Source organism: Entelurus aequoreus, linkage group LG04 (genome assembly GCF_033978785.1).
Source record: "Entelurus aequoreus isolate RoL-2023_Sb linkage group LG04, RoL_Eaeq_v1.1, whole genome shotgun sequence".
Classification (NCBI taxonomy): domain Eukaryota; kingdom Metazoa; phylum Chordata; class Actinopteri; order Syngnathiformes; family Syngnathidae; genus Entelurus; species Entelurus aequoreus.
Window position 1 is genome coordinate 34,515,708 of NC_084734.1, and position 24,448 is coordinate 34,540,155.

General features: G+C 41.8%; 1 protein-coding gene across 1 annotated transcript; it reads left to right on the plus strand.

Annotated features, from left to right (window-relative positions):
* The first annotated feature begins 2,804 nt into the window (after nucleotides 1-2,804).
* LOC133649188 (deleted in malignant brain tumors 1 protein-like) lies at nucleotides 2,805-21,912 on the plus strand. Its single transcript, XM_062046022.1, is given in 11 exon segments — nucleotides 2,805-2,995; nucleotides 3,208-3,234; nucleotides 3,306-3,626; nucleotides 17,073-17,366; nucleotides 17,444-17,758; nucleotides 17,833-18,117; nucleotides 20,921-21,021; nucleotides 21,023-21,236; nucleotides 21,344-21,412; nucleotides 21,498-21,644; nucleotides 21,761-21,912. Coding segments are annotated over 11 exon segments (1,962 nt in total). The 5' UTR covers nucleotides 2,805-2,958.
* Nucleotides 21,913-24,448: the final 2,536 nt, after the last annotated feature.

Below are 24,448 nucleotides of genomic sequence, written 5' to 3' on the forward strand. Positions count from 1 at the left end.
CTCACCTCCCCGGCACACCATGTAATCTCCGTCTGCACGGGTGAGTGCACATTTTTTTTATGCATTACAATATTATATAATTGCATACTTACATATATATAATTATGTGTAGATGCAGCAAACCTCCATCATCAAAGGGTGAGTACATATTTCATTGCTTTTTTTCATTCAGTTAACTTTTTTTAAACACGCGTACAGTAAAGAATATTCAAAAGCATGATGCAACAAGCCTCCCTCTCATCATTAAAGAGTAAAAGTACACTAAGTTGTATGGCAATGGAAAATATGAGCATGATTCAGCAAGTCTGCCTTGTCTTTTTGTTCTATTCTTATTTTTTACTACAGTTTTAACCTTTAACAGATTAATTAAACTCCCTTTTATATTTGTGTCAAAACAGCTTGTGTCCAAAACCGTATTGTGCTTGACCTTCCAGATTCTAATCTGCCTATTCGACCATACAACATCAAAAGAAAGTCAGTCAACAAGCAGCTTTTGTGATTTCGCAAAATTTGCAGAAACATCTGCACTTTGACTTGATGCTCACATAGTTCAGATTGCCCTCTTGTCCTGCACTAGCGCTGATTTCCCATCAAAATGTTGCACAAGTTCACGTCTGCAATGATTTACCCAGGAATCAATACTTCCACTGAATGAAATTGATAGAAGATAATCACAGGGCTTGAGTCGTTGCTTGTCATAATACAGTAGGGGCCGGATCTATATTTGTATATCAAAACATGTGCATAGCTGAGAAGATACTGGGAGGAGGAGATGCAAATATGATAATCTATTGCTCGCTGTATGATTTGCCAAACCTGAAACTGTTTTGCGTCTATACATATTTAGCACATTTGAAATGTACAAACTGGCACATTTAGGCACTAAATGCTGGGAGAAAGCACGGGATTGTGCTGCAAAAACTAACAATGGACAAAAAATCCTCTGTGCGTGTGCATGTCAACATATTTGGATTGTCAGAAATAGAAATATTAGACATGTCGTCTACTCAGCAGTATATTTTTATACCTGCTGGATGACTAAGATTAGATTTAAATTTATTGGTCCCCTTGGGGAAATTCATTGTCACCGCCGTACATTTGAACAATAGACATTACACATCACAAAAAATAACAAAAAGACATCCAGCATGACCAACACACAGAGGCGGGCCCTCTGGAATTTGATAGTTCTGTACCTGCGCCCTGATGGTAGTGGGTGAGTGATATCCTGGACTATTGTTTTTGCCAGTCGAGTGATGGACCTGTGGTTTAAGTCTGAAATGTTGGGTGTGGGCAGGCCGATGATTTTAGCCGCTATGTTTGTAATGCGTGTGAGTTTGGTCCGGTTGGTTACAGAAAGCATGGTGAAAAAACATGTAGAACTTGAGGAGCTGATTAAAACAATTTCAACTAATCCGTTGGGGTGTCTGCTGGCGTTTTTTAAAAATGGTTTGTTTTTTCATATCGGAGATATTGTTATATGTCCTATAGATACTATACTATTAATACATCTACATATTTTTTTATTTTTTTTTCGGGAATGATCCATACCACAGGTGTCAAACTCAAGGCCGGCGGGCCGCCACTTCATTATATTTGGCCCTCGAAAGCCTGGAAATAATATGTATCAAAGTTCTGTAACTTTTCTTACTAAATGTATTCTTTCTTTCTATTTTGGAAGAAATAAAATATATGTACTCCATGTAATCGCAAATTATGTTAAATATTGTCTAATTATGCAAAAATGTATTATCAATCATTCAAACCCTTTTTAAAATATAAATAAATACTAATAATAATGATTTCAAAGCAAGCTATCCATCAAATTGTGCAATGTAAAAGTAGCAATAGATTTCATGGTAAAATTGTGAAAATTAGTGTGGTTTTTACAGCATTTTTCTCTGAATGAAAAACACAGTACTTTTTTTACTGTAATAAACTATGGTGCTGTTTTGGCATTTACAGTAATCCACCGAAAAATCTACAGTTGTTTATTTGCGGTAAAAAAAAATAAAAATAAAAACTTTTGCTGTAAAATTGCATTTTTTTTATGTACAATAAAAAATAACCATTTTACAGTAAAAATCTGGCAACTGAGCATTTTTTTTACATTTTAGTTTAAAAAAAAAAAAAATCTACTAAAAAATGCATTAAAAAAATGTGTAATAGTATTCACTGTTAGACACGGCCCTCTGGGGCCAAACATAACTGCGATGTGGCCCTCTGTGAAAACGACTTTGACACCTCTGACACACCATTACACCACCGCCACCTCCTTGGGCGCGCTTTTGGTGTGCTAAAAATAGGCCCCTTTCTTCAAAATGGCCCAGAAAAGGAGATGCACATTATATTTATGTGCTGCATGTTCTACAACATAGCAACCCACCACCAGTTGGACCATATAATGCCATGAATGTAGAGGGAAATGAGTGTCTCTATGGTGACAGCCTGTACTACACGCAAAATGCTAATTTAAATTGGGTGGTCGGTTGTTATTAATTGTACACACAGTCTTAGTAGATCACCCGCAACACGCCTACTAGTAGTACTTGCTATTTTATAGTGTGCACACACTATTTACAGTAGCACTTGTTAGTTGGACCTCCGCGGGTCATGCCCTAAGAGCCTTTCATCCATGTTTTTAAATGGAAGCGGCTTCTATCACTATCACACGGTCATCTCAAGGTATTTGCTGTTATGCACAATATTTTTTTAGTGCAGCTATTAGGACAAGTCATCTCCTCTCATCATCTGCTTTTAATGATTGATCCTAATGTCAACAAGCATCCAGTTTGGAGTGCGGGTCCAGACTCTGACTGCATGTTTATGTGGGCGCCATTGAACTGAACAGGGTGGATTTATACATTACATTTCTCATAAATAACAATAATACTTTACAGTTTGCCTTTCTGCCTGTTTTTATTAAGTGTGGGAGTGTTTTTTACTCTAAGGCACATTATGCGTTCCAAAAAACAGTTTTTTTATTTGCCGGTTGGTAAGTTTTCCTCTTGTCCTTTCTGAAAATCTATATATACAGTTGTTATTTTTTATATTTCATTTTTATATTCTTTTTGACACACCTCATGTACTGTCAAAAATGAAAACCACATTAAGAAACATTGTTTAAGTAAATACATATTATAGTATTTATATCATGATATTTGGAATAGAAAATACATCTCACTTTATGATTTATTTCTGTCTTAGGTGTTCTCAGTCTGTTGCTGCTTGCTGGTCAGTATTCGGCAAAAAAACTGTTAAAATATTTCAAAAGCGCTCATCTGACAGACACTTTTTATCGCTAGAATGTAACCGTGAAATCAGGCTGGGCGGTAAAGGGTTGTCGCGATGCTCCGGCAGACTGGAGGTCTTCCACGCTGGCACTTGGGGGTCTGTGTGCGACGACCTCTGGAGCCATACAAACACTGACGTGGTGTGCCAAGAGCTAGGGTGTGGCTCCGCCTTGGCGTCCAAAAAGAGTGCCTATTTTGGAGAGGGAACTGGCCAGGTCTGGATGGATGATGTGGAGTGCACCGGGAAGGAGGTGTCCATCCTCAAGTGCTCCCATAGGATCTTTGGGGAGAACAACTGTGGTCACAGTGAAGATGTTGGTGTGGTTTGCTCAGGTAATTGACACACTTTATACTAAAATGTTACCTTTTATTCATAAACACACTTTGTTGCGAGGAAGACTTCATAGCACTCAATTCTAATTGAATTGTATGGATTATGATGTACATAGTAATAAGCGATCAATATAATAGCAACATTGAATGTGATAACAAATTGTCAATTATTCATTTTAATAGCAGAAGCTTGTATGCAAATTACAACAACATTAAGAACTTTTTGGAACATATCAACGAACCCTTCAAAGTGATTGCTGTCACAGAAACATGGATTGATGATAAAAGAGGAATAGATTTTGATCTGGAAGGATATGAACTAAACTACATCAACAGAACCAACAAAAATGGAGGAGGAGTAGCTGTGTACGTGATGAAGAACCTGAACTACAAAGTGGTAAAAAAAACATGTCATTTGCTATAGATAATATCTTAGAATGTATAACCATTGAAATATGTCAGGAAAAAAGCAAAAACATTTTCATTAGTTGTATATATAGATCACCTAAGTCAAGTATAGAAACATTTGAAGAATGGATCAAAGCAACTTACATGGACAATGGTCAAAGAATAATGTTCTTATGTGGTGACTTTAATATTGACTTATTGAACCCCAACAAGCAAAAGTCTATTGATGACTTCATTGATACAATGTACAGCATCAGTCTATATCCTAAAATCACAAAGCCAAGCAGAATCACAGCACACTGTGCCACGCTTATTGATAATATTTTTACCAATGATTTTGATAATAACACTACAAGTGGTCTACTTATAACCGACGTTAGTGATCATCTGCCAGTTTTTACAATATATGATGGAAACTACAAGAAGAACATGGAAGACAAGAGGACATTTCGAAGACTGTGCACAGAGAAGAGGATGATTGCCTTCAAAATTGAGCTACAAAAGCAAGATTGGGACAATGTGTACAATGAAAAAGAGGTTGATGAAGCATATGAACATTTCTTATACAAGTTCATAATACTTTATGACAAACATTGTCCATGGATACAACTCAGTAACAATCAGAGAAAGAATAATCAACCATGGATGACAAAAGGATTAAAAAAATGCTTGTAAGAAGAATACACTATATAGGAAATTTATAGAACAAAAAACTACAGAGGCAGAAATTAAGTACAAAAAGTATAAAAACAAGTTAACAGACATAATACGATCATGTAGAAAATAATATTACAGGGAATTATTGGATAGGGACAAAAATAACATGACAGCAACATGGGGCATCCTTAATAGCATTATCAAAAATGGCACAAAGAGGGACTACCCCCAATACTTCTTAGACGGAAATAAAAAAAAAATGACAACATAAAGGAAGTAGTTGAAAGCTTCAATAATTATTTTGTAAATATTGGACCAAAATTGGAAGAAAGGATTCCAGACCCAGTTTCAATCGAGGACTATAATGATACCATAGAGCGAAATCCCAACTCCATGTTCTTTAGTAATGTGACACAGGAGGAAATAGTTACAATCGTGAAAAAATGTGAATCTAAGACTTCAACTGATTGTAACGGAATTGATATGGAAACGATAAAAAAGGTTATTGAAGACATCTCAGGACCATTAATGTATATTAGTAACCTATCATTTCAAACAGGTACATTTCCAAACAAAATGAAAATAGCTAAAGTTGTACCAATTTATAAGACTGGAGACAAACATCAATTTACAAACTATAGACCTGTTTCTTTACTTCCACGATTTTCTAAAATCATTGAAAAACTGTTCAAAAACAGATTAGAGAGTTTCATAAATAAAAATAGAATACTCGAAGAGAACCAATATGGATACAGAGCTAATGTTTCAACTTCAATGGCTTTAATTGAAATTACAGAAGAAATTACCAATGCAATAGATAGTAAAAAATGTGCAGCAGCAGTTTTTATGGATCTAACTAAAGCATTTGACACTATTAATCACAATATTTTAATAAAAAAAACTAGAACGATATGGCATCAGAGGGTTAGTCTTAAACTGGATAAGAAGTTATCTAACGAACAGGAAACAATACGTGAAGCTAGGCGAACACACGCCTACAACGCTAAATATATCCTGTGGTGTACCTCAGGGATCAATACTAGGACCTAAATCATTCAATCTCTATATAAATGACATTTGTAAAGTTACAAAATATTTAAAGTTAGTATTATTTGCGGATGATACAACAGCGTTTTGTTCAGGAGAGAACACACAGAAGTTAATACAAATAATAACAGAAGAAATTAACAAACTAAAAAGATGGTTTGACAAAAACAGACTATCGTTGAATCTCAGTAAAACTAAAATAATGCTATTTGGTAACAGTAGAAGAGAAAGTCAAACACAAATACAAATAGACGGAAAAGAAATTGAAAGAGTAAATGAAACCAAATTTCTAGGTATAATGATTGATGATAAATTGAACTGGAAATCTCACGTAAAAAATATACAACATAAAGTAGCAAGAAACACGTCAATAATGAATAAAACAAAACATGTTCTAGACAAAAAATCACTTCATATTCTCTACTGCTCACTAGTGTTACCATATCTGAGTTACTGTGTAGAAATATGGGGAAATAACTACAAAAGTACACTTCATTCATTAACGGTGTTACAAAAAAGATCAGTTAGAATAATATGTAATGTTGGATATAGAAAACATACAAATCCTTCATTTATTGAATCAAAGATACTGACATTCCACGACATAGTTAATTTGCAAACAGCTAAAATTATACACAAAGCAAACTATAACCTTCTACCCAAGAATATACAACAATTCTTCTCAAAAAAAGAGGAGAAATATAATCTTAGAGAAAAATGTAATTTAAAACATTTGTACGCACGTATATCAGTATGTGGAATTACATTATGGAATGGATTAAGCAAAGCAATCAAACAATGTACTAATATGATCCACTTCAAGAAACTCTTCAAACTTAAAGTGTTTACAAAGTACAAAGAAGAAGAACCATGATAAACATTCTGAATTTATTTAATTCATCCATTCTTTCACTCTTTAAAATAATCTTACTTATCTCATCATATGAAATGTAACTTACTTCACCAATTATTATTTATCTATTTATTTTTATTGTGATTACTTATGGAGTACATTGTGAATAAATTGAGAACAGGAAGTGAACAAAAAAGTTTAGCAACTGTTATGTAAAAGAAAAGGGGTATGATTAAATAAGCTCTGCTTCTTCCTACTCCTTTTCGAACATGTTGAAAAGAGAAACTGGAAATTGTGATGTATCATGTTGTATGCTTGCATGTTCGAAATAAACTAAAACTCAAACTCAAACTCAATCATTGCTCTGTATTAAATGTAACATTGTAAAAGGTCTCTTTGCCGTAAGGGTTCTCCTGAGTCCGAAAGATCCTCTGTGAGCCCGGTAGACAGTTTGAATACAGTATTTTATTTAAACACAACAGTGTGGAATTGCTTTTCAGCAGTCTCTTTTAGGCGTGTCGCTCTCGCTCGCTCTCCAGCTCCCAACTCCAACTTCGTGTCTCATTCCGGCTGCTGCTAATAGAGGCGACAGGTGATTAGATAAGAAGATTCACCTGGGCCATCCACTCACCTGTCGCTGTCTTCGAGGCAGGTCCTTGCACACCCCGTGTGGGTGCGGGAGAGGAATTCAGCCACGGCCATCTGTGCCCCCGGTCTGTGGATCACTCTGAAATTGTAGGGTTGTAAAGCTAGATACCAACGGGTAATCCGTGCGTTGGCATCCTTCATGCGGTGGAGCCACTGGCGGGGTTTGTGTTCCGAGTAGAGGCTGAATGAGCGCCCCCAGGAGGTAGTACCGGAGGGCACCGACCGCCCACCGGATGGCGAGGCACTCCCTCTCCACGGTGCTGTACCTCGCCTCCCGATCGGAGATTTTCCGGCTGATGTACAGAATGGGGCAGTCAACGCCCCCCATCTGCTGGGACAAAACAGCTCCCAGCCCTCTGCCCAACGCGTCAGCCTACAGACAGAACGGGAGAGAAATATCAGGCATGTGCAGAACCGGCTGCTCGCAGAGGGCCTTCTTAACCCTCTCAAACGCCTGCTGGCACTGCTCCGTCCACTGGACCAGATCTGGAGCACCCTTTCGGGTGAGGTCAGTTAGTGGGCTGGTCAGGTGAGCGAACCGGGGGATAAACCTCCGGTAGTACCCGCCAGTCCCAAAAACTGCCTCACCTTGTTTTTTGTCTTGGGGGTTTGGCAGGCCGCAATTGCCGCTGTTTTATCTACTTGCGGGCGCACCTGCCCTCCTCCCAAGTGGTACCCAAAATACTGTACTTCCCTCCGGCCAATCGCACACCACGCCGGGTTGGCGGTGAGCCCCGCCTGCCTTAGGGACTCGAGCACTGCCCCCACCCGCCGCATATGTTCTTCCCAGCCGCCACTCTGGATGATGACGTCATCCAGATAGGCGGCCGCGTATGCAGTGTGAGGGTGCATCACCCGGTCCATGAGGCGCTGGAACGTGGCGGGCGTACCGTACAAAGCCGAACAGAAGTGTCACGAATTGGTACAATCCTTCTGTAGTGGAAAATACCGTTTTTTCCTTGGACTTTGGCGACAAGGGAATCTGCCAGTAGCAGTGCCCAGCCGATCCAGGAGCTCGTCGACCCGGGGCATTGGGTAGGCGTCATAACGTGACACTTCATTTACCTTACGGTAATCCACACAGAACCGCACAGACCCATCCTTCTTCCCTACCAGAATGATGGGGCTGCACCACGCACTGTGTGACTCTTCTATTACCCCTAACTCCAGCATAGACTTTAATTCTTCCCGAACCACTTTGCTTTTGTGTTCGGGGAGCCTGTAGCGCCGAGATCGCACCGTAACACCTGGTCTCAATGTGATGTTGGATGAGGTTCGTGCGGCCGGTCCGAGGGGAGAACGCATCAGAAAAGCGCTGCTTTCTGCGCTGAAGTGAGCTGATTATCACAGAGGAGGAGGGAGGGCGGGGCCGGGCGGGGCGGAGCGCGGGATCCCCGGGCCAAACTCATCCTCCTTCTCGACCACCGTCTCCATGGAAACAGGCTTCGCTTCCTTTCATGCTTTCAGGAGGTTAAGATGGTAAATTTGGTTGTCTCCGCCCCGGTCCGAGCGCCGGTCCCCATAATCCACATCGCTCACTCGCCGTGTGACCACAAAGGGTCCTTGCCACTTGGCGGGTAATTTCGAGCTGGATGTCGGGAGTAGTAATACAAGCACTTTTTCTCCCGGTGAAACTTTCCTTAGCTGCGTCCCCCTGTTATACAAGCGCTGCTGACGTTCCTGAGCCCGGAGCAAATTCTCGCATGACAAGTGCCCCACCATGTGGAGTTTTGCTCTCAGGTCCATAACATATTGTATTTCATTTTTGATGGGGTTTGGACCTTCCTCTGAGCTTTCCTTAATGAGGTCCAAAACCCTGCGCGGCTTCCTGCCGTATAATAATTCAAAGGGGGAAAACCCCGTGGAGGCATGGGGAACCTCCCGCATTGCAAACAGCAAGGGATCCGACCATTTATGCCAATTTGGTTTGTCCTTGTGCACGAACTTACGGATCATGGATTTCAAAGTCTTATTCAGCCGCTCCACCAACCCGTCAGTCTGAGGGTGGTAGACGCTGGTCCGAATGGATTTGATCCCCAATAATCCGTATAGCTCCTTTATTCGTGCGTGACATAAAGGACGTGCCCTGGTCAGTCAGAATCTCTTTCGGGATTCCGACTCGGGAGATGACCTAAAACAGCGCTTGCGCTACACTCTTTGCAGAGATGGAGCACAGTGGCACTGCTTCGGGATAACGAGTTGCGTAATCCACCAGGACTAGCGCAAAACGATATCCCCGTGTGCTCGGGTGAAATGGTCCGACGAGGTCCATGCCAATCCGCTCAAACGGGACCTCCATGAGTGGTAATGGGCGCAAAGGCGCCCTGGGGGTGGCCGCTGGGTTGACCAGCTGGCAGTCCGGGCAGGCTGCGCACCAGCGGCGCAAGTCTGCCCAGATGCCTGGCCAATAGAAACGGACCATTACCCGGTGGAGTGTCTTATCATACCCCATGTGTCCGGCCATGGGGTGAACGTGCGCCGCCTGAAAAACCATTTCCTGACGGCGTTTCGGTACCAACAACTGGGTGATTTCCTCTCCTGTTTGAGTGTCACGACTCACTCTGTATAATCTATCTCTAATGACTGAAAAGTGAGGGAATACCCGCGCTGTTCCCGGGCGCACTAGCTGACCATCGATGGAAATCACCTGGTCCCAGGCCGCGTGCAGTGTCATTGCAAGACTGCTCGAGGTGGAAATCCTCCGTAGGGTGCCAGTGGGGGGCCGGGGGGTCTTCCCGCGAAGCCCTGTCGTTCACCCTCGGCAGTGTCGGATGAACCCACGTCGCCGCTGAGAACCGCGCAGATATTCCCCTTTCCCACTGGTCGTGAACGCACCACCACACACTGCGTCACTAAATTCTTAAACCCTGCCCAATTGGTACCCAGGATTAAGGGGTGCGTAAGGTGCGCACTTACAGCAACCTTGACAGTATGCTTTTGTCCGCAGTATAGAATGTCTACCGGCACCAGAGGGTATTCGTGCACATCCCCATGAACACATCTAATTTTCACCCGTGCTGCCTGCCTTAAAGCCCCAGGTCGAACCAGGTTCTGGTGGATCATGGACTGCTCGCAGCCCGAATCCACCATCGCCCGGTGTGTACTCCCTTGTATCCTTACCGGCATACAGTACGTCTCACCCGGGCCGGAGGATCACCTGCCTCACCTCCACGCATGGAGGTCCATGACGCACGTGACGGCTGCCCACGCCTCCAGCACGCCTGCCCAGGCGTTTGAGGGGCCGTCTGCGCGGGAAGCACTGTATCCGCAGCAGCCGGGATCTGCAAGGAAGCACAATAAAAACGAGTTAGTTGCGCGGCGCTGCGGGACCACCGGCGGCGCCGCCTCCTCCCGCTGCACGCTCGGTCTGCGCGGCGCTGGTGCTGAGCGCGTTGGGCTCTGCGTGAACAAAAAAGAAACAGAGTCAGTTGCGCGGCGCCGTCTCCTCCCGCTGCACGCTCGGTCTGCGTGTTGCCGTTGCTGGGTGCTCGGCCGCCTCCACAGTCGTCTCCCACCGCCAGGTGGTCCTCGCCGAGCATCACTGCTGCGGTCAGGTCTTGGGGGCCGGTGGTAACGGACCCAGGCCGCCGTCCGCGCTGGGATCGCCTCCAGGAACTGCTCCGTGACCAGCCGCTCCATCACCTTTATTTTCATGACTATTTACATTGTAGATTGTCACTGAAGGCATCAAAACTATGGCATCTGTGAAGTAAAAACCATTTCAGGTGACTACCTTTTGAAGCTCATCGAGAGAATGCCAAGAGTGTGCAAAGCAGTATTCAGAGCAAAGGGTGGCTATTTTGAAGAAACTAGAATATAAAACATGTTTTCAGTCATTTGACCTTTTTTTGTTAAGTACATAACTCCACATGTGTTCATTCATAGTTTTGATGCCTTCAGTGACATCTACAACAGGGGTGGGCAATTAATTTTTACCGGGGGCCGCATGAGCTACCCGAGCACTGCTGGAGGGCCACATCGACAATATTTCAATTAAATTTTGCTCAATATTATTTTTGATATATACCGTAAGATAAATAATAATAATAATAATATTAATAGTAATACTTCAACATAGTGTGTGTAACAGCATTCCATGACTAATATATATAAATTAACATTAATAATAAATGACAGTAAAATAAGCACACGTATGACTGAGGAGTCATAGTGTAACTTTGTGTGGTGTTTGAGTTGTCCGACTTTTTGTGTGGCCTTAAACGCACCAGTGGTTTCAGTGCTATGCGTGTTGGTGACAGATGACAAGTTGGTTTTGGCCTGGTTTGTACGGCAGAAAATGACTAGTTTTTCGAGATAGAATTGTTTTACTCATGTTTTTGGTGTGGTTATGTCCGAATATAAACAGTTTTGTTCAATAAAGTGATCGATATAATTCCTGTCCTCGAAGCATCTCGATAGACGTTACAATAATTGAACGGTGTTCAATTGAACGGTGTTGACGAACACCATTAGGGCCGCTTGTTGTCACTGTCACTCAAAGTTGCATTGCAAAATTCCATAGAATAAATATGTTTATTTTGTTTATAATTCAGATGGGATTTGACTTGCTGCGCGCAGCGGACGCTTGAGCAGTGCGCAATTGCGCAGGCACGCACCTTAGGTGAGGGGACGTTGCTTTGCAGTTCATGTGTTGTTGAAAACACGGCATTCCTCATCAACTTTTCTCTTTTTGGCGTCTCGGGTGTAAACCGTGCATCACTTGTCGCTGCATGTGCACCTTCACTCGCAGGTTACACACGGACACACGCCCATAAATAATACTTTTCAAAATAAAAGCAGCACAGTTGTATTGCGCGCAGGACATAGATGTTTTTTCAACTTTATTTTGTAATTGCAGTTGTTCACATTCACTCACAATCACGCATACGTCCACACGGAAGTAATACAAATAACGATTTTCAAAACAAAAGCAGCACCGTTGTATTGCACACTCGACATAGATACTTTTTAAAATTTATTTTGTAATTTATAATTGGCCTCACGCGGGCCGGACAGGGACGCACAAAGGGCCGGATGCGGCCCGCGGGCCGCAGAATGCCCAGGTCTGATCTACAATGTAAATAGTCATGAAAATAAAGAAAACGTATTGAATGAGAAGGTGTGTCCAAACTTTTGGCCTGTACTATATGTCTTCTTTTTATTAGGATTTTAAAGATAATAAAAAAGGCTTGGAAGATGCGGCTAATGGGACTCACCGTTGTAGCCTTCAAAGCCTCTTAACGTTTTGTATACACACTGCAAGTCTATATATAATTTAGTAACAGACGCATTCATAACATTATGTAATATGTTTAACATGAACCATATTTAGATCATTTTTATGAATACCGGGACTGACTTCTTCCTCGCATTGATTTCTCTTTCCTTAGCAGCGTACGTCCAACTTCCAGTGTGTTCCTTTTTTGTGTGTGTCCTGTCCCAGCTAGTCTTACTTTACAAAAGAAAAGTGTGGAATACCTCTCTTGTTGCCTTAATTGTATTTGACTTTAATAAATACATTTATATTTATGTTTGGCGCAACCGGATCAGAGCAGGAGGGGATAGAAAGAGAAAAAAAGGAAGATCGAGTTGGGATTTCTGTTTATGGTGTTATTCAAGTCCTCAACTGACACTTGATCTGGAATCCTTTCCTCTAAATTTGGTATAATATTTACAAAATAATTATTAAAACTTTCAACTACTTTGTTTTATATTGTAATTTTTTTGTTTCTGTCCCGTCTGAAAATTATTGAAGGTAATTGTTCTTAACACCATTTTTAATAATACTATTAAGGATGCCTGTTGCTTTTGTTCCTGTTTAATAATTGAGTGTAATATTCTTTTTCACATGTTCGTAAGATGCTTGTTCTTGTACGTTTTGTACTTATTTTTTTGCCTCTGTACATATTTGTGTCATAAATGTTCTATATAACGATTTTTTCTATGTACGAGTATTTTTCAAACCATTTGTCATTCATTGTCGATTAATCCTCTTTTGCTTCTTACTAAGTTGTTTTTATGTACAGTGTTTGTCATCAAGCTTCATAAAAGTGCTTAAAAATTTACAATATGCTTCATCTAGATAATGTTTACTGCATACATTGTTCCAGTTTTGCTTTTCTAGATCATTCTTAAAAGCATTCATACTTTACTCTGTGTGTAGTCTTTGACATTTATTTTTGTCCTCCATGTTCCTCTTCCTGTAGTTTCTGTCATTGGTTGTGAAAACTGGTAGATGATTACTGATGTCGGTTATTAGCTGACCACTTGTAGTACTATTATCAAAATCATTAGTAAAAAATATTATCAATAATCGTAGCACAGCGTCCTGTGATTCTGTTTGACGCTGTGATTGTAGGATATAAACTCAGACTGTACATTGTATCTATGAAATCATCAATGGACCTTTGCTTTTTAGAGTTTGAGGTCAATGTTGAAGTCATCACATAAAAATATTACTTTTTGACTGATTTCAGTAAATGTTGCCCTAATCCAGTCTTCAAAACATTTCAATACCTGATTGAGGTGTTCTATATATACAGCTGATCAGTACATGTTTGCTTTTTTTCATGACATTTTTTAATGGTTATTCATTCTAAGATACAAGCTTCTGTGGCCTAGTGGTTAGAGTGTTCGCCCTGAGATCGGTAGGTTGTGAGTTCAAACCCCGGCCGAGTCATACCAAAGACTATAAAAATGGGACCCATTACCTCCCTGCTTGGCACTCAGCATCAAGGGTTGGAATTGGGGGTTAAATCACCAAAAATGATTCCCGGGCGTGGCCACCGCTGCTGCTCACTGCTCCCCTCACCTCCCAGGGGGTGAGGGTGATGGGTCAAATGCAGAGGATAATCTCACCACACCTAGTGTGTGTGTGACAATCATTGGTACTTTAACTTTAAAGGCCTACTGAAATGAATTTTTTTTATTTAAACGGGGATTGCAGATCCATTCTATGTGTCATACTCGATCATTTCGCGATATTGCCATATTTTTGATGAAAGGATTTAGTAGAGAACAACGACGATAAAGTCGCAACTTTTGGTCTTTGATAAAAAAAAAAAGCCTTGCCTATACCGGAAGTAGCGTGACGTCACCGGAGGAAGGACTCCTCACATTTTACCATTGTTTACAATGCAGCGAGAGAGATTCGGACAGAGAAAGCGACGATTACCCCATTAATTTGAGCGAGGATGAAAGATTTGTGGATGAGGAAAGTGAGAGTGAAGGACTAGAGAGGCAGTGCAGGACGTATCTTTTTTCGCTCTGACCGTAACTTAGGTACAAGGGTTCATTGGATTCCACACTTTCTCCTTTTTCTATTGTGGATCACGGATTTGTATTCTAAACCACCTCGGATACTATATCCTCTTGAAAATGAGAGTCGAGAACGCGAAATGGACATTCACAGTGACTTTTATCTCCACGACAATACATCGGCGAAGCTCTTTAGCTACTGAGCTAACGTGATAGCATCGGGCTCAAATGCAGATAGAAACAAAATAAATAAATGCCTGACTGGAAGGATAGACAGAAGATCAACAATACCATTAAACCATGTACATGTAACTACACGGTTAATAATTCCCAGCCTGGCAAAGCTTAACAATGCTGTTGCTAACAATGCCATTGAAGCTAACTTAGCAACGGGACCTCACAGAGCTATGATAAAAACATTAGCGCTCCACCTACGCCAGCCCTCATCTGCTCATCAACACCCGTGCTCACCTGCGTTCCAGCGATCGACGGAAGGACGAAGGACTTCACCCGATCATCCGTGCGGTTGGCGGCTAGCATCGGCTAGCGCGTCTGCTGTCCAAGTAAGTCCTCCTGGTTGTGTTGCTACAGCCAGCCACTAATACACCGATCCCACCTACAACTTTCTTCTTTGCAGTCTCCATTGTTCATTAAACAAATTGCAAAAGATTCACCAACACAGATGTCCAGAATACTGTGGAATTTTGAGATGAAAACAGAGCTTTTTTGTATTCGATTCAATGGGGTACCGATACTTCCGGTTCAACGATTGACGTCACGCGCATACGTCATCATACATAGACGTTTTCAACCGGAAGTTTAGCGGGAAATTTAAAATTGCACTTTATAAGTTAACCCGGCCGTATTGGCATGTGTTGCAATGTTAAGATTTCATCATTGATATATAAACTATCAGACTGCGTGGTCGGTAGTAGTGGGTTTCAGTAGGCCTTTAACTTCTGCTGATTAAATGAATAATCGACAGGTTTTTGCCACAATGTTGTTCATCTGCATAATAAAAACAATTACTGTTGTGGGAGAAAAAAATGGTATCTGGATCTATATTGTTGTCCAATTCCATCCATCCATCCATTTTCTACCGCTTGTCCCTTTTGGGGTTACGGGGGGTGCTGGAGCCTATCTCAGCTGTATTCGGGCGGAAGGCGGGGTACACCCTGGACAAGTCGCTACCTCAACACAGATAGACAGACAACATTAAAACTCACATTCACACACTTGGGCCAATTTAGTCCTGACTTTTATGATCTACTGTATGTTGCAGAAGGTTTTCAGTTCCATCTTTTCCTGTTCAGCAGTCTTTTGTGTTACTTGAGTGTAGATGTTTGTTTTCCGTCAGACTTCATTACCATTGTTATTGTTGTTGAAGTTATTGTTTCTCTGTTTGAGAAATTCCACTTGATCATACCTTTTCTAACATTCCACATTACAAAATAATACACGTATATAGAATTTCTGCTGATATACTATTGGATCAATATAAGTATCCGCCAGTACTCCAATGTGTACCATGACAACAAAGAATGCAGTATAATTTAGCTTACAAAATTGTTGTAAAAAAAAGATAATTTAATACAAAAAAAGTGTAATTTTGTAAACAAATAGCAATATTACAAAAGAAAGAATTAAATTGAAGAATAAAGTTTATTTTTACCAGAAAAAAATGGGTTGTAGTATAGACATTTTTGTGGGAATTTTATATATTTTTATATTAATTAATTTAATTTTTAATTGTGGCGGCATGGCGTAGTGGGTAGAGCAACTGTGCCAGAAACCTGAGGGTTGCAGGTTCGCTCCCCGCCTCTTACCATCCCAAAAAAAAAATCGCTGCCGTTGTGTCCTTGGGCGGGACACTTCACCCTTGCCCCCGGTGCCATAGAATGAATAGAATGATGAATGATAGGTGGTGGTCGGAGGGGCCGTTGGCGCAAATTGCAGCCACGCTTCCGTCAGTCTACCCCAGGGCAGCTGTGGCTATGAAAGTAGCTTACCAGGTGTGAATGACTGATGGGTTCTACATGTAAAGCGACTTTGGGTACTTAGAAAAGCGCAAATAAATCCCAGGTATTATTATTATTATTAATTTTACAAGACAAAGATGGAATATTTAACCATAACATTTTAATTCTACAAGAAAACTCAGTTTTTATGGGAAGAAAATTTAATTTCAATTGAATAAATGTGTAATTTTAGTAAGTAATGGTTGTCCAGTGATACTGAGAGAAAAAAGTCTTCAGCACAATTCAGTTGTAATATTGAGAGAAATCACAACTTAATTTTGTGATAACATGGTCATATAATAACAGTAACATATAGTCATAATTTAAAAAGAAGGGAAAAAATAACAATGTATGACAAGAATACAAGTACTTCTTTGATAATGAAGATTTATTTTAGACAAAAAAAAACCCTAGTATAAAACATTTAAAACTATTGTGCTTGCAAATTGAAATGTATTTTAATAGAAAAACATTCAAAGTCTATGGAAAATTTGTATTACAAGAATGATAGCATTTGTTTTGCAATATTAAAGTAGTCATTTATGGACTGATTTGCAGAACACGTGAAAGTTAGCAAAGGAAGCAATCGGTGTAACGGCCAACTGGAAATCTACGTGGACAGCCACTGGAGAAAGGTGTGCAGCACGGACTGGGGCCAGGAAGAAGCCGAGGTGATCTGTCGGGAGATCCGCTGCGGAAAGCCTCTCCCTTCTAAAGAAATTCCGGATTTTGGAATAGTGCATGAAGCCTCTGGGATCCAAACCAAATGCTTGGGGAACGAGAGCTCCATCGCTGAGTGCTCGCATCAACCGCTGCAGAAGGACTGCACAGTCGCCAGTGTGCATTGCTCCAGTGAGTCAGTCGTGTCCTTTGACTTTAGATCAGCATCAATTTAATTGTGTGCTTTTTCGTGTGTTTTAACCGAACAGACGCCCTACCCCTTCGATTGGTCAATGGGACCAACCGGTGCTCCGGCCGAGTGGAGCTCTTCTACGAGGACCAATGGGGGACGGTGTGTGATGACAACTGGGGGATGCAGGAGGCAGCTGTCACATGCCGTGAGATGAAGTGCGGCGCTCCGCTGGTCGCCACGGAAAACGCCTTATTTGGTGTCGGCAACGATCAGATGTGGCTGGACGACTTGGAGTGTACTGGAAAAGAGGAGTTCCTGGTTAACTGCCCGCACAAAGGATTTGGGCAGCATGACTGCAACCACAATGAGGACGCCGGTGTGATATGTTCAGGTATGGTTGTCTGCAGCCGTGCATTTGTAATAAAACTCTAACATTCTTCTTTTGCATATTCTTTCTTTTCCCAGAAACACTCAGATTGACCAACGGAACCACGCACTGCTCAGGCCGACTGGAGGTCTTTCACCACGGCAACTGGGGAAAAATGTGCAATCACAACTGGGGCGCGAAAGAGGCCACAATGGTGTGCACGGAACTCAACTGCGGAACTCTTTCCAAAACCACCGAATATTTTGGCGAAAGTGATCTCAGAGCATTCAGGGGGGCCTGTCCAAGAGATGCCACCTCCTTCTCCCAGTGTTCCATTGAGGAAACCTCCGACGTGTGCAGAGGGGTGTCATTTTCATGCGCAGGTAACGTAACTTTTTGGACAAGTGTAAACATACTTGCCAACCCTCCCGATTTTCCCGGGAGACTCCCGAATTTCAGTGCCCCTCCCGAAAATCTCCCGGGGCAACCATTCTCCCGAATTTCTCCCGATTTCTACCCGGACAACAATATTGGGGGCGAGCCTTAAAGACACTGCCTTTAGCGTCCTCTCTCACCTGAAAAGTAGACTATTATATATGTCTCCGTTATCCATAGGTTTATCTATAACCCATAAAGTAGGCAGGCACGGAGCTATTTCTCAGCGTGTGTTTATTCCAGCCGGCACGTTAATACACTGACACACAATATCCGGATTCCCATCATGCATTGCTTCAAAACTACGGCAAGTAGTAATGTTCAAAAACATAACAGAGACGAAGCAGAAGAACGAAGAAGAGACATGGCGACGACGAGTAAGAAGAAGAAGTACGCTTGCAAGTTCCAAAATGATTGGAAAAAATTATTTCAGTTCATCCAGGACAGCTCAAAGGGGAAGGGGTATGCTGCCTGCACATTTTGTAGATCAGACTTCTCCATTGAACACGGTGGCCGAACGGATATACTCATTCATGAACGGATTATTTATATGTATATATATATAAGAAATACTTGAAAATATAGCTACCCATTCCCCCCCCCCCATGCGTACTCATGTTTGATGCTGGGTGACAGCCCACAGTCAATGAGTATTAGTAATACAGCTTCTTCATGCTTTTAGCGCATGAAGAAAAACGCATTTTAGAAGAGAGTCGACTAGCATTAAGACTAGAGCTGCACCTATCGATTATTTTAGTTATTAAGTAATCATTCGATTAGTTCCTCGATTAATCGGATAAATAGTAAATCGGTTATACTTGTATAGCGCTTTTCTACCTTCAAGGTACTCAAAACGCTTTGACACTATTTCCACATTCACCCATTCACACACACATTCACACACTGATGGCGGGAGATGCCATGCAAGGCGCTAACCACTACCCATCAGGAGCAAGGGTGAAGTGTCTTGCTCAAAGACACAACGGATGTGACTAGGTTTGTAGTAGCTGGGGATCGAACCAGGAACCTTCAGGTTGCTGGCACGGCCACTCTCCCAACCACGCCGTCCCGTCATAAAACACTTTATAGCCTCAATGCATATTTTAGGGAAAATAGTTGAAATAAAAAAAAAAAATTCTGCTTGCCATAACCATCACCGTTTATTTTCTGTAAATGCACATCCTCAACATTGAAATTGCACTTTTAACATGTCTGCATTAATAAACATTTTATTAAATTAAAAGCTTTCTGCAGTTCGCCGTCACACAAATCAAGGCACCCACACACCACCGCTCTCATGTCCGCTCTATTGCAGCGGCGGTGCGGAAACTTTGTTCCGGAAACTCAATGCAGTGAAAATGTAATCAATTGTAAATAGTTTTACTCATTAAATGATTATTTGAAGACACAGGATATAAATCAAAGGTTAAATCATGGGTGCCAAACTCATTTCTATTGAGGGCCACATCGCATTTATGGCTGCCCTGAGAGTGCTGCTTGTAACAGTGAATATATATGAATATCAACATGTCATAGCCTTGTAACACAATGTGCATAGGCAACTGTATAATTATGTTTTACTAACAGACTGATTGATATCTTTCTTTAAAATCATAAATCAAGGTAACAAGCACATATTTTAAGTGTTTATTTTTGATAATTAAAAAAATAATTATTGGAACATCTTGTTGCCTGATCACTTGATCAGATCATTTTAGAGTGGTAAAAATATGCAGTTGCATGCAGTACATTTTTCTTAGACTTAGACTTAGACTAACTTTATTGATCCACAAGGGAAATTGTTCCACACAGTAGCTCAGTTTCAAAGGATGGAAAGTGTAAGGATGGAAAGGATAATGCAGGTATTACGTAGACTAAAATGTACCATAGTAGCAATATAAAATAGGACATATATGTAATATTTACATATTATATATACAGTATATAATATGTACTGATATATTATTATATTATATTATATTTTAATATAATATATACAATATACAACAAATCCCAATTACCATGTACAATATTACAGTATATGAAACAGCTGCAGCTAAAAAAAGAAAAGAAAAAAAGGGCAGCATAAAATAGAGCGTAGATCCAGCAGAAAATAGACATTATAAACAAAGAGAGGTAGCCAACATAGAAGCGGTCAGATAATAGACAGTTTTAATAGACAGACATTTTTCTGTCAGAATTTGAACAAATATATTCAGCCAGAAAGTGCTTTATTATTTCCAGCCATAAATGATGTGCATGTACCTGTGATTTAATCAATTAATTGTTGCAGCCCTAATTAAAACATTGTTACATTTATTTATTCACAATCCCCATGAGAGTCAAGAATGCACGTATTTCTTGGAATTCCAAATTGTAAACAACTGCTAGCAAAAGGCGTCTACAAGGCAGGTAATAAGGATTCATCCATCCCACCTATAAAGTGCTCTAAAAAAAAGTCAGCAGAAACGCTCCATATACATGCTGTCACCTGCAAAAATAACCAAGCTATGTTAACTAGATTAGTAACACGTCGCCTTGCGCAGAGAGAGGTGAGCTAGCTACTCTGCTGCTGCAAAATTGTGAGTTGGAAAAGTTAATATTAGATTATAAATCTATGCACTCTGTGAAATACAAATGTTCTGGTAATGCTTAAAATGGGCGAAATACTGTAAGTAATTACATGTATAATGAATTTTGCCTGAAATTAACTGCTGTATAATACAAAAGTCACTTTGTGTGCGTTCTTAGGTAGTCCATCCCTAAAGCTCGTCAACGGCACAGACCGATGCTCTGGCAGGGTGGAGGTCTACCACAACAGCCAGTGGGGGACGGTGTGTGACGATTTCTGGGGACATAAAGGACGCGCAGGTGGTGTGCCGTGCCATGGACTGCGGGACAGCCATGATGGCCAAACCCGGTGGCTTCTTCGGCGAAGGCAAAGGAGAGATCTGGCTGGATGACATGGAATGTGTGGGAACGAATCGTCCCTTGCCCACTGCACGCATTCCACATTTGGAGATAATAACTGTGGTCATAGCGAAGACGCCGGTGTGGTGTGTTTCAGGTGAACAGGATTTCCTTGTTGTTGGAGTTCTGCATTAAGACTATTAACACCGTTACAAGTGTAAAAAGAAAGAATAACTGCTGTATTGTAACTACTTCCTCTCCTAGCCACCATCCGACTGATAAACGGCACCGACCAGTGTTCGGGGCGGGTGGAGGTGTCCCACAGTGAAGCCAGTTGGTCGTCTGTCTTTAACGTTAAGTGGGGATGAACGAAGCGGCGGTGGTGTGCAGAGAGATGAACTGCGGCGATCCCGTGAAGACTTCGCATCATTCGGCAGCAGCGGCGACTCGCGGGGATACAAGGTCAGCTGCGGTGGCAGGGAGCGTTCTCTCACGCAGTGCACACTGACGGAATATGTCCGAAGCAGCCACGATCTCTTCGAGGAGGTCTCTGTCGTTTGCTCAGGTAAACCGCTTCTCCTTTGTCCTATAACGCTCAGCATCATGGCTTATGGATACGCGCACCCCTTCCTCAGGGAACGTGAGGTTGGCCGGTGGACACAACCGTTGCGTCCGGGAGAGTGGAGTTCTACGAAAAAGGCCAGTGGGGCAACGTGTGTGGTGAACTGTGGGACGTCCAGGACGCGCAGGTGGTGTGCAAACAGCTGGACTGCGGCAGAGCTCACCAAATTACCACCATGGCGGAGTACGGCCGGGGCTCGGGACATACCTGATTGAAACAGATCGAGTGCAACGGCATTGAGTCTACGTTGGCCGACTGCCGCCAAACTCCATTCCTGGACAGAAGCTGTAACGCCTCGTCCATCGCTGGCGTTGTCTGCTCAGGTATGAGGAAATGGATGAATTTAAAGTGAAAGGCTAACTCATTGTGTTTCCTCTTTACTATCATGACAATAAGTTGTGATTCTCATTTCTGTATGTACAAACCCCAAAACCAGTGAAGTTGGCACGTTGTGTAAATCGTACATAGAAACAGAATTCAATGATTTGCAAATCCTTTTCAACTTATATTCAATTGAATAGACTGCAAAGACAAGATACTTAACGTTCGAACTGGAAAACTTCGTTATTTTTTGCAAATATTAGCTCATTTGGAATTTGATGCCTGCTACATGTTTCAAAAAAGCTGCACAAGTGGCAAAAAAGACTAAGAAAGTTGGGGGAATGCTCATCAAACACTTATTTGGAACATCCCACAGGTGAACAGGCTAATTGGGAACAGGTGGGTGCCATGATTGGGTATAAAAGCAGCTTCCAGGAAATGCTCGGGTCATTCACAAACAAGGATAGGGCGAGGGTCACCACTTTCTCAACCAGCGATTGCAAGGAATTTAGGGATTTCACCATCTAAGGTCTGTAATATCATCAAAAGGTTCACAGAATATGGAGAAATCACTGCACATAACATTGAATGCCCATGACCTTGGATCCCTCAGGCTGTACTGCAATAAAAAAACGACATCAGTGTGTAAAGGATATCACCACATGGGCTTAGGAACACTTCAGAAAACCACTGTCAGTAACTACAGTTGGTTGCTACATCTGTAAGTGCAAGTTAAAACTACTTTGAAAAGCGAAAGCCATTTATCAACAACACCCAGAAACGCCGCCGGCTTCGCTGGGCCCCGAGCTCATCTAAGATGGACTGATGCAAAGTGGAAAAGTGTTCTGTGGTCTGACTAGTCCACATTTCAAATTGTGTTTGGAAACTATGGACGTCGTGGTCCTCCGGAACAAAGAGGAAAATAACCATCCGGATTGTTATAGGCGCAAAGTTCAAAAGCCAGAATCTGTGATGGTATGGGGGTGTATTAGTGCCCAAGACATGGGTAACTTTCAGCCAATAATGGTGCCCTCACAGATGTGTAAGGGACAATGTGTAAGGTACATACAGGTTTTTGGGGCGGTATAGCTCGATTGGTAGAGTGCCGTGCCAGCAACTTGAGGGTTCCAGGTTCGATCCCCGCTTCAGCCATCCTGTAATCACTGCCGTTGTGTCCTTGGGCAAGACACTTTACCCACCTGCTCCCAGTGCCACCCCACACTGCTTTAAATGTAACTTATATGTTGGGTTTTCACTATGTAAAAGCGCTATATAAATATAATTCACTTCACTCACTTCACTTCACATACAGGTTTTGGAGCAACATATTTTGCCATCCAAGCAACATAATCAAAGACGCCCCGGCTTATTTAGCAATACAATTCTAAGCCACGTGTTACAACAGCGTGGCTTCATATTAAAAAAGTGCGGGTACTACACTGGCCTGCCTGTAGTCCCAGACCTGGTCTCCCATTGAAAATGTGTGGCGTATTATAAAGCGTAAAATACCACAACGGAGACCTCGGACTGTTGAACAACTTAAGCTGTACATCAAGCAAGAGTGGGGAAAAATAATTCCACCTGAAAAGCTTCAAAAAATTGGTGTCCTCAGGTCCCAAACGTTTACTGAGTGTTGTTAAAAGGAAAGGCCATGTAACACAGTGGTAAAAATGCCCCTGTGCCAACTTTTTTTGCAATATGTTGCTGCCATTAAATTCTAAGCTAATGATTCTTTGCAAAAAAAATTAAAGTTTCTCAGTTCGAACATTAAATACTTGTCTTTGCAGTCTATTCTGTTTTCATTTACGAATTACACAACGTGCCAACTTCACTGGTTGTGGGTGTTGTACATCATTTCCTTATTTTGCTCATGTGTCCTAAGTATAAATGGGTTGTACTTGTATAGCGCTTTTCTACCTTTTTATAGGAACTCAAAGCGCTTTGACACTATTTCCACATTCACCCATTCACACACACATTCACACACTGATGGCGGGAGCTGCCATGCAAGGCGCTAACCAGGACCCATCAGGAGCAAGGGTGAAGTGTCTTGCTCAAGGACACAACGGACATGACTGGGATGGTAGAAGGTGGGGATTGAACCAGTAACCCTCAGATTGCTGCACGGCCACTCTCCCAACTTCGCCCACGCCGTCCCCACCTGGAGCTTACCCCCCTCCACACTGCACGGGGATCAGACCAGGGTTTGTCAATTGAGAGTTGAGAGTGCTCGTCCATTCATTGTCCCGCACTCACTTCGTGTGAATGCATGATTTACAATCTAGCATTATTATTACTAACTCAGAGGCAATACAGCAGCAGCAGAATCAGCTCAAGCTACTTGTCTGCTGATTCAAGTAATGGGCAGACTGTTATTCTGTATTAGGCTCATAAGAATAACACTGTTGCTATAACTTGTCTTCATG